General features: G+C 33.9%; 1 protein-coding gene across 1 annotated transcript; it reads right to left on the reverse strand.

The window, feature by feature from the left end:
• Positions 1 to 2097: 2097 nt before the first annotated feature.
• Positions 2098 to 6281, reverse strand: LOC141637639 (uncharacterized). Its single transcript, XM_074447112.1, has 6 exons — positions 6074 to 6281; positions 5918 to 5957; positions 5745 to 5825; positions 4342 to 4528; positions 3406 to 3673; positions 2098 to 2539 (listed from the first exon to the last, which is right to left on the reverse strand). The coding sequence occupies exons 1-6, from the start codon at positions 6128 to 6130 to the stop codon at positions 2333 to 2335; spliced, it is 840 nt and encodes a 279-aa protein (XP_074303213.1). The 5' UTR covers positions 6131 to 6281; the 3' UTR covers positions 2098 to 2332.
• Between the last annotated feature and the right edge of the window lie 7737 nt (positions 6282 to 14018).

A 14018-nucleotide genomic window follows, 5' to 3' on the forward strand; every position in this document is an offset into this window, starting at 1 on the left:
TGGAAGATTACCGTAAGACATGGTGATCTTATGATTATAAATAGAAGTCATAACCCAAAATCTTTTGATTCCCTTAAGTATTGTCAGAGATAACTCTTAAAAGAGTTTATATTACTGTTTCTACAATAATGATTTCTAACCTAAGTTAATGTTTGGAAAATCTTTTAGTTATTATAATATATACTATGTATTTCTTATTTTACATTCAAGCGATGTTTCTAATTTTCATATAAAAACTTTTAAATTTCATTTGACAAAATAATGTCGGTAAAAAAATTATGAAAATAATATTATTAGATTCATGGTAAGAAATGCTATCATTAGAGTATATATAGATTTCATATAATTTGCACATATTAAAGATGGTGTATTTCATAGTATGTTATATCTCCCACATTGAAAAATAATATAGGTGTGATAAATATACTACATATAAAAAATAGAATTTTCCCACATCAAAATATAGCATAAGATGAGTGATTCTATGAGCATCCTTGGAACTTACGCATCAACCCAAAATCTTTTGAGTCGCTTAAGTATTGTCTTGGAGAGCTCTTAAAAGTTTATATCATTATATTTTCTACCTATAGAATTTATATGTCCCATATTGAAAAATAATGTAGGTGTGGTAAATCCATAAATATACAATGTTTAAATAATATAATTAGAATTGTGTTAAAAAATATTCTATCATTAGAGTATAGGTTCTTATCATTTGCACATATTTATGATAAAAAAATAGAAAACAAACGTCAATGGTAGCATGTGTAATCTATCAAAGTTCAAGGTTACCATGAGAAATTTCCAATATTATAATGATATAGTTAATTAAATTTGCATTTAAAAGAGAGATATCCGTACCAATAAAACAATAAAGGGGGTATTATTTTTTAATTGTTATTTTATTGCCACGCCATCAAACTTAACGTCCATTTAACAGCCTTTACATTAAAGGGTACCATGGGCAAAAAAATGGAACCTCAAGGGTACCATGGGCAGATTTTTAAAAGTAGGGGTAACATGGAAAATCTAACAAAACTAAGGGGTACTACGGGAAATTTCCGTATCTCAATTATTTTAATTTTTTTTTTTTTGAAGAAAAAACAACGTACAAATATTAATGGAGAGTACTTGATCATATTATTAAATTAAATATAACTATTAGATATAATGAGTAGCAATTGTCTGTATTCGGTATTCGAGATCTGGTTGGATGTCGAACTAAGTGCAAAAAAGATGGTGTAATTCTGAGTATGTTCTTTGTCCCACATTGAAAAATAATGCAGATTTGATAAATATATATTACGTATAAATATTAGAATTGTCCCAATCAGAAAAAAAAAATCCAATTTTTGTGAATATATTACTTATAAATAGTAGAATTGTCCCACATCGAAAGATTAATATAAGGTAGGGTGATTATATAATTATAAATAAGAGTTAACCCACGTATATATTAATTTTTTTTTTTTGAAAGAGATATTTTAATAATATGTAAACAAATCATTAGACATATAATGTAAACATTAAACTCTTATAACGTTTTTTTTTTGCATTATAAATAAGTTAATTAACCCGTTGCAACGCACGGGCATTCAAACTAGTTTTCTTATAAACTAGGGATCTCAAAACAAAGATTCGACAATTTCATGGCCCTATTATCGCTATCTTCATGTAGCTTTTTGAGGGGATCCTTCATTTGATTTATGAGATAAAATTTATCTCTCGACCTGGTTCCAAAGATCGTTGACAAATCACTTTTATCCTTTGAAAGAACACGCTGAAAACCATCAACGAACTACTCTTGACTATATTACTGATGAAACTAACCCCATGCATAAATGGAAAAATCCCGAAATAAGGGACGGAAAAACGATTCTCACCAAAAGGGAGACTTTTATTGAATAAAAGATAGATATGCATACTATTGATTGAAATTTGAAACAATTTTGGGGCTTACCATCGATTGATTGATAATCGATGGGAGCCATGTGTATAATATGATGGAAGCTAGGGTTTTTGTAGAGAGTTTTTTTTTTTTTTTTGAGGGAGAGAGAGAGAGAGAGCGATATCTGCATTTCAATAAAGACAATTGTTTGCAAATTGAGCTTTTGATTCAACTACAAAATGTACTCTTGGCTTAGCTGAAATTTACAATAGGTAAAACTGGCCAAAGCCAAAGCACAACACCGAAACAACATTGCTCAATAACCAATACCATCGATTCCTCTCAACCTATGTTGCTAAAAACGAATGAATACAGTTGGTTTGAGACTGGTATATTCTATTACATTTACTCCCACTCTTTTATGTTGTAACTAATCCTCCAAACTTAGACTGCCACTGTAAATAGATAGATCTTGAGTGCAAGAGCTAATGCTACTTGCAAAAGGAATATTGCTACTACAATCAAGAACCACCTCTCGCCTGCTGACGCAATGTGGGCCTTGAGATTGAGAGCCACAAACGATGCTGACATAAACCCCGCCACCCCTGCAATCACCCACCTAAATATTTCCAGAGGCACCACTGACAAACACTGCATTCATAACCGAATTTCTCTTATCAGCTTCATTTAACCGTCAAAAATTTAACAAACAGAAAATTCACAAATGTACTTGTGTCTTCAGAGTGTATTCTTATGCTGAACAGATTACCCTTTCCCCACATTATGACTCAATAAACTAGGAAAATAATCATTGATGAAGACATAAAATAAGAAGTGAATTCAGGATTATAGGAATAGTTGAGTACATAATTAAAAAGTGGTTAAGGATATACTAGTATACCTAAAGTTCCTTACAACAACAATAACAGAATCCCATGCCCTCAAGGCAACCACCTAAGTTCGGGTAAGGGACTGGTGTACACAGCGCTTCCCCTTATGTTTAAAAACATACAGATTTTGCTTAGAATGACTCATGTATAATTGAAATCAAGAATTGCATCTCCGGCTGCTCCAAATTACAGGAAGCGCAACCAATCAATGAGTTAGCCAAAGAATTGTGACTCTTTCAAAACCCAAGTAGAAACGAAGGTTCACTACGACAACTAATAATACTCTGTATGTTTTATGGAGAAAAAATATAAAGTTGCATGTCTTTTTGCTAAAAAAAAAAACAGCTCGTGATTTTTCACAAAAAGGGCCTTTCAGAAGCACTCTCTCATGAGTTGTATAACGTTAGAAATAATATTTACTCCATCTTCACTAATGGGCACTTTTTTATCAGAATCCTATGCCTACTTGCAACACAATTACTTGAAATCTTGAATAACGTCAGACAATATAAGTCATATGGCGGTCGATGCTCAAGACCTAACGGTTCCATTTTCGCAATATTTGACAAGGTAACATCTTCAAGACTCTAGAATTAGATAATGAGCCTTCATAGAGAAAGAACTTACCAAGGCAGGAATGAACACGAACAGGGAATATCCATATAAGCAGAGGAGTTGAACGAAGCCAGATGGTGCGGAGAAGTACTTTAGGACCACATAAAGACATAAAGGAACGATTGTGACATAGCCATAGAATAAACCAGCAGACCAAGTCACCATACTGATGTCGTAATTCCAATCTTTGCTTTGTAACTTGTGGGCCACATATGTCACAAATGTACCAATAGATGCGGCAATGAATATTAATGTAGTGCATATCCAAAATGGCCCATACCTGCTCAATAAATCCAAGCCAAAAAAAGCATTTTATACACCAAAATGCCAATTGATTAAAAGAATGAGAAATTTATTCATGCTTAAGTGGGTCTCATTGCGCGTCTAACTGCCAAGGAGAGAAAAACGCGGCGACAACAACAACAAACATAGTTTTATTCTATATCCAAATATTAGGTACATTTAACTCCGGGTGGAAGCAACGAGTAAAACATTATTAGCATGAAAGTCCCTTAAGATAGATAAGCAATCACAGATCTGCAGATTCTGCCACCAATCTTTCAATAGGAACATGGTATACCGTCTCAAGTTTTACCATTGATATCATGAACTGTGATAAGAGTTGCACTCAATATGCAAGTAGACAAGTGTCACACACGACACTTCAACATATATTTACCACCGGATATCACAACACGCTTCTCATCTACCACTCACCTACTATATCATTGCACGAGTAAAGTTATTTTAAATTCTCACTGCAATAAAGACTGCAAAGACTGGAGTGGAAGCTGAACTTGGCTAGTATCAAAGAGAAATTATGAACAGACCATAACTTACAAATCCATGTGTTAAATGAATACCATTACTTTAGAGCTTTAAGCCAGATGACAATAGAGTGCGGACCACTGAGATTCTCAGATAAAATAAATAGTCCGCAAAACTTACAAATCTGGGTTGTTGGAGGTCAATTCTGTAAATGTCCCTTTCCATGGAAGAAGTGATTCCTTGATTCTCTCCAAGACATCAGACGTATCAACATCAAAGTATGGTTTGTAGGCAGCGATACTGAAAGCACTAAACCAACCACCTGGCTGGGGTTCGTCAGAGCCACCTCCAGGCTTTGAGAATGTATCTGTAGTAACATGTAAAAGCAATAGTTACAGACACAAAACAATACATACGTAAAGAAAACAGCAAGAGAATAGATTTCAAGAAGAACAAGGAACAAAACTCGTGGCTCATGAACGGAAGCACTTGATGATTTTCAGAAAATCAGAACCTCAACAAATATGGCAATTGGAAAACAAGGGCTATTATTGAAAGAACATTTATGTTTTTATCCAGTAAGTAGGTCATTTATTTAAGCAATTTAGTTGGTAGCTGAAAGTTTAGCAATAAGAAAATTATCAGCACCGATAACTAGAGTAAATATGACCAGACCTTTTAGGTGTTTTCCCTATCAAGCGCTGGTAGAAGGCATTATTTCTATCATTTGACTTAGAAAGACAAAGTAAAGCACATAGTATTGATAGGAGAGAGAACTCTTTCTGAGACATAGTATTGATGGTTACCCAGTCATCCAAAACTCTGTTTAACAAAATCTCAGTCTAGAGCTTCTAAAAACAATAATCAAACTGGTGTGCACAACAGTGCACTTAAAATCTGCAACACCCTTTACGAGGCTTTCAAAATGTGCCTTAAAACTTGGATGAAAGCAAGCATAGCATTGATACTAATGAAGAAGTTATATTGTCTAAAACAATGTCCTTCTGGTATTTTGTGTCTATCCTCAAAAAAACTTAAAAGTGTCAGTTACTGCAACATTCAGCTCCCCCCGGGTAGAGAATCACCCCTGACTGGCAGCAAACATTGATAAACTGATAGCTGTCCCAAAATAAAAGTGATGTTCAAAGCAAAATTGTATGTATTCACTATTCACACAGGTACAGGTCAAACAGTCTCCCACTTGGGTTCCACTATATTTACACCCAAGGAAACCAGATCATTGAAGGACGTGCCTTCCATCTAGATCTTTTACCGTAACAGTACCACAATGTCTAAAAGACACGACAGATAAGGCATTAACTGTGCACCCAATATCCATGGACAGTCCAAGATGCACTATACATCCAAGAAAATAAGTTTCACATTGCCGTAGAACTACAGCATACTATTGAGATAATCACAATAAAACTATGTATTGAACTTGATGACGACTTTACAGTGGCGGAGCCAAGATTTTGAAGCAAAGAGGGGCAAAAACACAGATTGAAAATTTTAGGGGCAAAACGCAGACAAATTCAAACATGTAAAACAAGAGTAGGAGCTGAAAATGAAGAAGAAAATACCATCAGCATCACGAGGAGGCTTGTAACCACCGGAGATCTTCCCTTGAGTTTCGGACGGCGGAAATGTCTGAAGATTGGATTCTACTTTGACAATTCAGATGAATAATTAATTACAAATCCAAACACCATAGAATTCGAAAGTGAAAGTTAATAAATTGGAAATGAAGAATTACCAGCGAATTTAACAGGAATATGAGTGGAATCAGAGACAGCCTGCAAAAACAAAGGAGAAATGAGTAAGAGATCTGGAAATGTAATTGAATAATGTAGATTGATAGCAATGTAAAAGTAGTAGTAGTAGTAGTAGTAGTAGTAGAGCGAATTAATACAGGAACAGATCCGGAGACTTTTTGATTGTCAATTGAAGTGTAATTTCCAGACATCATCTTTCAATTTCTTTGATTGTGGAATGAAATTGAGGTTTGTTTTTAGGGGTTGAGTTTCAATAGTTTTATGGCAATGGAAGTTGGAAGGGAGATCTTGGGTCTCTCTCACTCACTCTTCAACCTCACGCAGTCAACTTTTTGGACTCCTTTCTTTCTTGCCAATGCATTTTCACCCTCTCTTCAATAATAATAATAATACTCCCTCCATTCAACTCCACATTACAAGTTTCTCTTTTGTACACTATTTACAAGTGAACATTCAATGTCGATTTTCTCTCAATATATAAGTGAAAATATATTCATGTGAGATCTTATTTGATTCGTCTTTAGGAGCACATTAAGAATATCTAACTTTTATAATTTTTGCAAATATGTAGTTAAAGGTATTTACCGCGTAAAACACGCGTTGGCAAACGTGAAAAAACAAACTTGTAATGTGGAGTTGAATGGAGGGAGTAAGTAATAAGTAGTTTTAAACCCGTGCAAAATTGCACGGGTATGTATTTGGGCCAGTATTAATGTTTTTGGATGTATATTTGTTTTTGCATTTCTAAAAACAACATATTTTAAAGTTTTTCGACTGTTAACTTATCGTGTTGTTATTACTAAAAAAATATTTATTACAACAATTGTGAATTATTTATTAAAAAAAAATTATTAAAAAAATTTTAATCACTTGTAAATTAAATTAAAATTTGTTTGTTTTTTTAGAGTAAAAAAAATTAAAATTTGCTTTAAATGCTAATTGAAGACTAAATTAACTCGGTTGCCTATCATTGTCATCTACCATTTTCGGTGTGCGCGGCTGATAGTTAAGTTGCCGAGTTTTATATTCCAAGTAAATACTCCGTCATGATTGATTTTTTAAACAAAATTTTTTTTTACCATGTAGTTTTAAAAAATTATGTTATGTTGTTGCTGCATGGTACAATAATATTAACCAAAATACATGAATATTTTATACTCCAAGTAAATACTCCGTCAAGAATTATTTTTTAAACAAAAATTATTGTACCATGTAGTTTTAAAAAATTATGTATGTAATTCATTTGCGTTTTATGTTCTATCCCGTATATAAATGTAATTCCTTCTCGTAATTATGTAATTTTATTATTATTTAATTTTGTTTTAAAAATTATGTAATTCAATTTCATTTACTCCCATTTGTAATTCATTCTGCGTATATGTTATTAATTTTATTTACACGGAATGTATAAAATTATTTCATAATATTAATTCATAGAATTTTTTCATAATATTATTTCATAGAATTTGTTGCAAGACGGAATTTATCGCATGTTTAAAAAGACGGAAATCTGAAGAAAAAATACATTGCACACTAACGGGTCCCACCATAACATGAATTTCCAAAAAAAAGAGGTTGCATTAATGACGTGACGCGCTGAGGATTGAGTATTGTCTTTTGTATTAATATAGATAAGCTAATAATAATAATAATAATAATAATAATAATAATAATAATAATAATAATAATAATAATAATAATAATAATAATAATAATAATAATAATAATAATAATAATAATAATAATAATAATAATAATAATAATAATAATAATAATAATAATTCAAAATGGTCTGGACTTCATGCTAACACTGAGAAAACTGATGTGTACTTTGGAGGGGTTCCTACTGTTGTTAAAAACCAGATTCTTCTTGTCACTGGCTTTTCCGAGGGTCACTTCCCATTTAGATACTTGGGTTTGCCTCTTAATGTTGCAAGGAACACTATTGAGACTTATGGTACTCTGCTCAGTAAAATTCAGACTACACTACATCACTGGACTACCAAGTCCTTTTCTTATGCAGGCAAGGTCCAACTTTTAAACTCTGTCATATTTGGAATTACAAATTTCTGGGGGGCTTCTGTCATTTTGCCTAAAAGTATCATCAAAATCATAAACAAGCTTTGCAAAGATTTTTTCTGGAATTCTGAGGATGGCAGCAGGAGATTGATCTTTAAAAGTTGGAGGAGTATATGCACAAGCTGGGATGAGGGTGGTTTTGACATAAGAGAGCTGCTTTCTTGGAACAAAGCTCTGGTAGCAAAATGGCTTTGGCTTATCATACATAAACAAACTGGTCTCTGGTTTACCTGGACTCAGGCCTACAATTTCTCTAATATGGATTTCTGGGATTTAATGAGCAAGGATAGGCATTCTGAGAGCCTAAAGAGCATCATCACTGTCAAAAATGAAATCCTTCAAAGGACTGGCTCTCCGCTTGCTGCTCATCAACTTCTTTCCTCTTGGACTGTCCATGGAAAGTTCAAAATTGACATGGCTTATAATTGGTTCAGGACTGCTCAAGTTTTTCTCCCATGGGCTCAAGCATTAAAGCATAAGTTTATCCTCCCTAATCATAGTTTAGTTACCTCCTCGGGTCATTCAAAGAACAACGGGCAACGATTGACAATCTCATAGGTCGAGGGATGCTCATTCCAAATAGATGCATCTTATGTAAGCAAGCAATGGAGACTCACACTCACTTATTCTTTAGTTGCCCCTTCTCACATGTGTCCTGGATCGCACTTCTTGATGGCTAGATATCGAAGGCAGAGGGTGTGACTGCAAAACTGAACTACTCTGGAGTATGCATAGGAGTAAACGCAGACATTGGAAGAATGGCTGGTTCAGAAGTAGCATTGCAGCTGCTTGTTACTATATCTAGGCTGAACGGAATGCTAGAATTTTCACAGGGAAAGAAGCAGAGGTTGAACAACTAGTTTATGTAATCAAGTCGACAGTTAGTACTCGTATTCTAGGGAAGGTTTCTACTATACATTATGCCCATATGGCTAGTCAGCTCTATAGGCTTTGATCTCATAGCCTAAGTGGATATGCTTGTATTGAAATCTTTGTCCTTTTTCTTCCCCTTTTATGGATGAATAAAAAGGCCTATAAATTTCTTGCAAAAAAAAAAATAATAATAAAAATAATAATAATAATAATAATAATAATAATAATAAAGGGTGTCGATAAAAAAAAGTTTGCGTTTATAAAAAAAAAAATAATAATAATAAAGGGTGTCTATTCCATGTATCTTTCTATTTTGGGGTCTCAATTATTTGTTTACATTTCAATATTAGATATGTTTCCAATGGTTAATTAATTAATTAATTTGACTACACACTTTATTTATAGTTCATCTATAAAATCAAATTAAAAGGGAATCTAAAACATCAAATTTAAATGTGACATGGCTGACAAATTTAAATATGACATGACAAATAGGTTTAAACTTAATTAACTCAAAAAAAAATTCTACAATAAAAAAAAATATGCATTAACTATAAGTTACTAATTTCAATATATTTCATACGGAGTAGTATTATATGTATTCGACATAAAAAAACTGAATACATAAGAAATTAAGAACGAAGAAGAATAAATGAAGTTAAAAACAAGAAACGTTTTGTACTATAACTAATTCACTATTGTTGTTATTAAAAAAAATATTATACTATAACTTTGTTGTATATAGAAGAGCTTTTACAGAACTAATTAATCAACAAATGAGTATTAAAGATCATATAACCTAACAATTTGTAATTTTCCGGCTTAGGGTGACACTAATGTTTCAAAGGTTATACAATTCTTAGGTTATATCATATAAATATTTTGTTCATGTGATAAATCTCATATTCCTATTATGTGATACTTCGATAAATATTTTGAAACTTAATTTTGTTAAAAAAAAATTTATAATGTGTTGGATTTGTTGAAAAAAAAAATTATAAGATAACCTACATTAGAAACCAAAAAGAGAGATCTTAAAAATATAGAGTTGATTAAATATGAAATTTTTACATTTTAAATATAATGTGTAAAATATAAAATTTATGGAAAATAAAATATTTATTTTATTTAAGTAATTTACAAAGAAATTCTATAAATACTTAAGTGAAATTAAACACTAAGGGCTTGTTTTAAAATTCCTAGGAACTTCAATTTCACATGAATTTCCAATTCATGTGAATTTCCAAAACGTGTATTTAGTTCAAGAAATTATTTCACGTGCAGGATAAGGTTTTTGTAAAAAAAAAAATGCATTTTTTAGCAATATATTTAGTAAGTAAAACTAAAATTATTATATTTATAATTTGTAATTTTGTGTTCATGGTGATTTTGAATGATACTCTCTGCATACACTACTACAAATCCAGGCAACTATAACGCCCCTTTAACAACGCTTATTCACGAAAATCACCATAGACGTTGTAGAACATATGGCGCGAATTTTACTAAAATTAATTACAACGGTTATGGTTATATAACCGTTGTTATAAGTTTTAACAACGGGTCAAACATGCACAACCGTTGTTAATAATTTGGCTCAAAATTGGCGCAAAGTTAGTGAAAAGTAATTACAACGGTTATTTTTTAAACCCGTTGTTAAAACTTTTTAACAACGGTTTTTGTTTAACAACCGTTGTCAATACTTTCCATACTATAAACCACACAAACACAGATCAGCCACAGCCACAAAACACAAACCTTAACACAAACACAAACACAGACAAACACAAACACAGACACAAACACAAACACACACTTTCTCATCGTCTCTTTCTCTCTTTCTCATCGTCGCTTTATCATCTCGCCGTCACTGTTGGTTTCATCGTCTTTCATCGTCATTATTTTCTTTTTCTAATTATTTCATTTGCATGTATGTGTTTTTATCGATCATTATGTTATTTCTCTAAGTATTATTCGCTTAATTAGCTACTAAAACAAATTAAATAAAATAAAACAAAGAAGAAGCAAGATGATAGAGAGGAATGCATGATAAACTTAATTAATTAATTAATTAATTAATATATATATATATATATATATAAATACATAAATTAAAAAAAGAATTACATTGATAAAAATGCAATTCTTATATTTTCATAGAGAGTCTTATTCTCTTCTATGATATCCATCCTCTCCTCCTTAGCTATTTGGAGGTTTCGTTCAACAGTTGTTATATCGTCATATAGCTGCAACAACTGCTGCTCTGTCAAGCCTTTTTTTTTTGGCGTCCTTGAGTGCGGATCGAGCATCCACAAGGTGGCTCCTGAAACTGTCCTCAATATGGAGCAACCGGCGGATGAAACTGTTGTTGTTCTCGATCATAGTAAGAGTCTTAAGGATGGTATCATTCATTTTGTTGATGAAGTTTGGAGTTTGTTTGAAAGATTAATTAGGGTTTGGAGTTTGTTTTAGCAGTTAGAGTTTGGAGATAGTGAGATAATGGAATGGTGGTTGAGATAATGCATGTATTTATACTAAGTAATGTGTCGTTTGAGTTGGTTTTTATTTAATATATGTTTAGGAAGTTGTGCCATAATCATCATCATATCTCTCTCTGCTGCTTCAAATCTTATAACCCTTCTCATTATATATTGTCCATTCATATGCAGGGATGGCAGTAATAATGCATGCATCGGTATTATAACGGGCCGTAATTATGCACATGCATCTAGTAATATTTTTTTTTTTTTAAAAAAACAAACAACAACGGTTATTGAGAAACAACCCGTTGTCTTTAGTTATAACAATGGTTTTTTATATTACAACCGTTGTTATAACTTTCCCACCAAAATTGAGTCACACTTTCTACAACGGGTTTTTCTACTTAAAACCGTTGTTAATAGTTTTAACAACGGGTTCCTTAAGAAAATCAACCGTTGTTAAAACCTTTTACAACGGACGCTTTAACAACGTCCGCTTTTTTATATAACAACGGTTTTTAACCGTTGTTATAGCCTGTATCTGTAGTAGTGATACCACTTTTATTGTTTAATTTCCCTTTAAAATATATTCCAAATTAATTATTTTTTTTCGAAATTTAGTATGATAAATGACTTAACTATTAGTATATATGTAATATAATAAAAAGGCAAGATGAGTAATTTATTATTTGACGTGTGTCATGCTAAGCAAATTTTAAATGTCACATTTTAAATTATTTTTCTTTACATTTTATTAGGAATACTAAAAGACTATGAGTTGGTATAAATTATGATACAATGAATTATTATAATTAAGGCTATTAGTGGAAGTATAATAAAATGAATTATTATAATTAAGTGTATTAGTGATGACTTTTCAGTTGCTCACAAGTTGTATAAATACCCCTGTTCCGGGTGTAATTTCGGAGCAGGATTATGACCACTTAAGCTTGTAGAATGACGTCGTTTGCTTGTCTCTTCCTTTCACTCTCTCCTGTAAAGATGAACAAACTGAGGGCTCGGCTTGGTGCCGAGCATACTCACTCCGACGCTCAAGTCAGTAAACTTAAAGAGATAAGTTGTGTGTTAACTTGGCAAAGTATATTGTAGAGAGATAAGGGAGTTTATACCAGATTATTAGATGTTTTTCGGATAGTTTTGGGATCCTTTTCTCAATGAGAGAAGTGGAGTATTTATAGACTTTCACCTTTTGTCACGTAGTGGCCAAGTGGCTAGCAGGTGGAAAGACTATCTTACCTTCGGCCGAGGGACCCATGCCGAGCCGGCAGGCCTGGTTGACTCTATGCCGAGGGGACTGGATGTGAGTACGCGGATATGCCTCTCGGCCGGCTAGTTGCCGAGACCGAGACCCAAGTGACAGGCCGACAGGCTATGTCGGTTAGGCTGTCTAATACGTTGACTTGCTATCTTTTGGCTTTGACCTTGCTCAGTATGTTGACTCGGTCACCGGGTGCAGAATATGCCCCATCAATTTGCCCCCAGCGTAGTCCATGCCGTGGTATGGACCTTCGATGAGTGTTGAGCGTATTCTGCGCATGTTGAACTTCTTCCTCGGCTTGGTTCTGTTCAGGCCGTACCATATCCCCCCTCCACATGGTTGTGTAATGGACATCCAATGTGGAAAAGAAAATGGCGCTGGCCGAGACCAAGGTTGAGAGTGCCGTGTGCTTTTGATTGCCCCCGGCCGGTGCTGCCAAGCTTGGTTGATCAGCTGGCCGTTAGCAAGTAGATACCAAGGAGCGTGTCGAAGAAGGTTTGTTACTGTATGTCGATTGACATTCCGTGGCTGCATGCTTGACACGTGGCCTGGTGCTAATGGATGGACGTTTCATGGGCTTTGCTCTGATTGGTCCATTGAATGGGCTTTGCTCTATAAATAGAGCAGTTAGCCCCTCATTTTGACCATCAAACTTCATTTTCTTCAAAAAATTTCCTCTCTCTAGTTTTTTCGAAGAAACTTCTCTCTAGTTTTCGAAGCGTTACTCGGCGTAACACTTTCTTCCAAGGTAAACAAACAAATTTTTCCCCAACTTTTTACTTGTTAATTAATCGTTGTCATCATGTCTGCTGCTGATGCTCTTCCTAGTACCTCTACTCCGGGGGGCGAACCGCCGCTTCCTGATGAACAGGAGCCACTGGTTGTCACCCCGATAGGGTTCGGGGGGCGCTTGTCGCCTTCCCCTGAAGTTGATGAGAAATTTTTGGAGGGTTTTGATGATGATGATGATGATGAAAAGACCCATTCTGATGTAGACAGGCCGCAGTTCTTATGGCACGGTGAAGCCTGCTCGATTAAACCCGATCGTGCTTGGACGAATAAGTTCGCTAGTTGTTCCGGTCCTAAACTTTTTGAAGACCATTACTCCTTCGGCAGGGGGTATAGAATTGTTATCCCTGAGGGTGATCAGGTGGTCTGTTGCCCTCCCGAAGGCTGTATCGGCGTGTACATCAGACATCTGGAGTATGGGCTCCGATTTCCTCTTAATGAACACGTCGTGGCTATAATTAAAGCCATGAATGTCGCCGTGGCACAACTGCATCCGTTGGCCATTAGGACTATTATTGGCTTTGTATGGCTTTGTCTTTTTAAAGGGGAGGCCCCAACGGTGAACCTCTTCCGCCGGCTTCA

This window comes from Silene latifolia, unplaced genomic scaffold (genome assembly GCF_048544455.1).
Source record: "Silene latifolia isolate original U9 population unplaced genomic scaffold, ASM4854445v1 scaffold_124, whole genome shotgun sequence".
NCBI lineage: Eukaryota > Viridiplantae > Streptophyta > Magnoliopsida > Caryophyllales > Caryophyllaceae > Silene > Silene latifolia.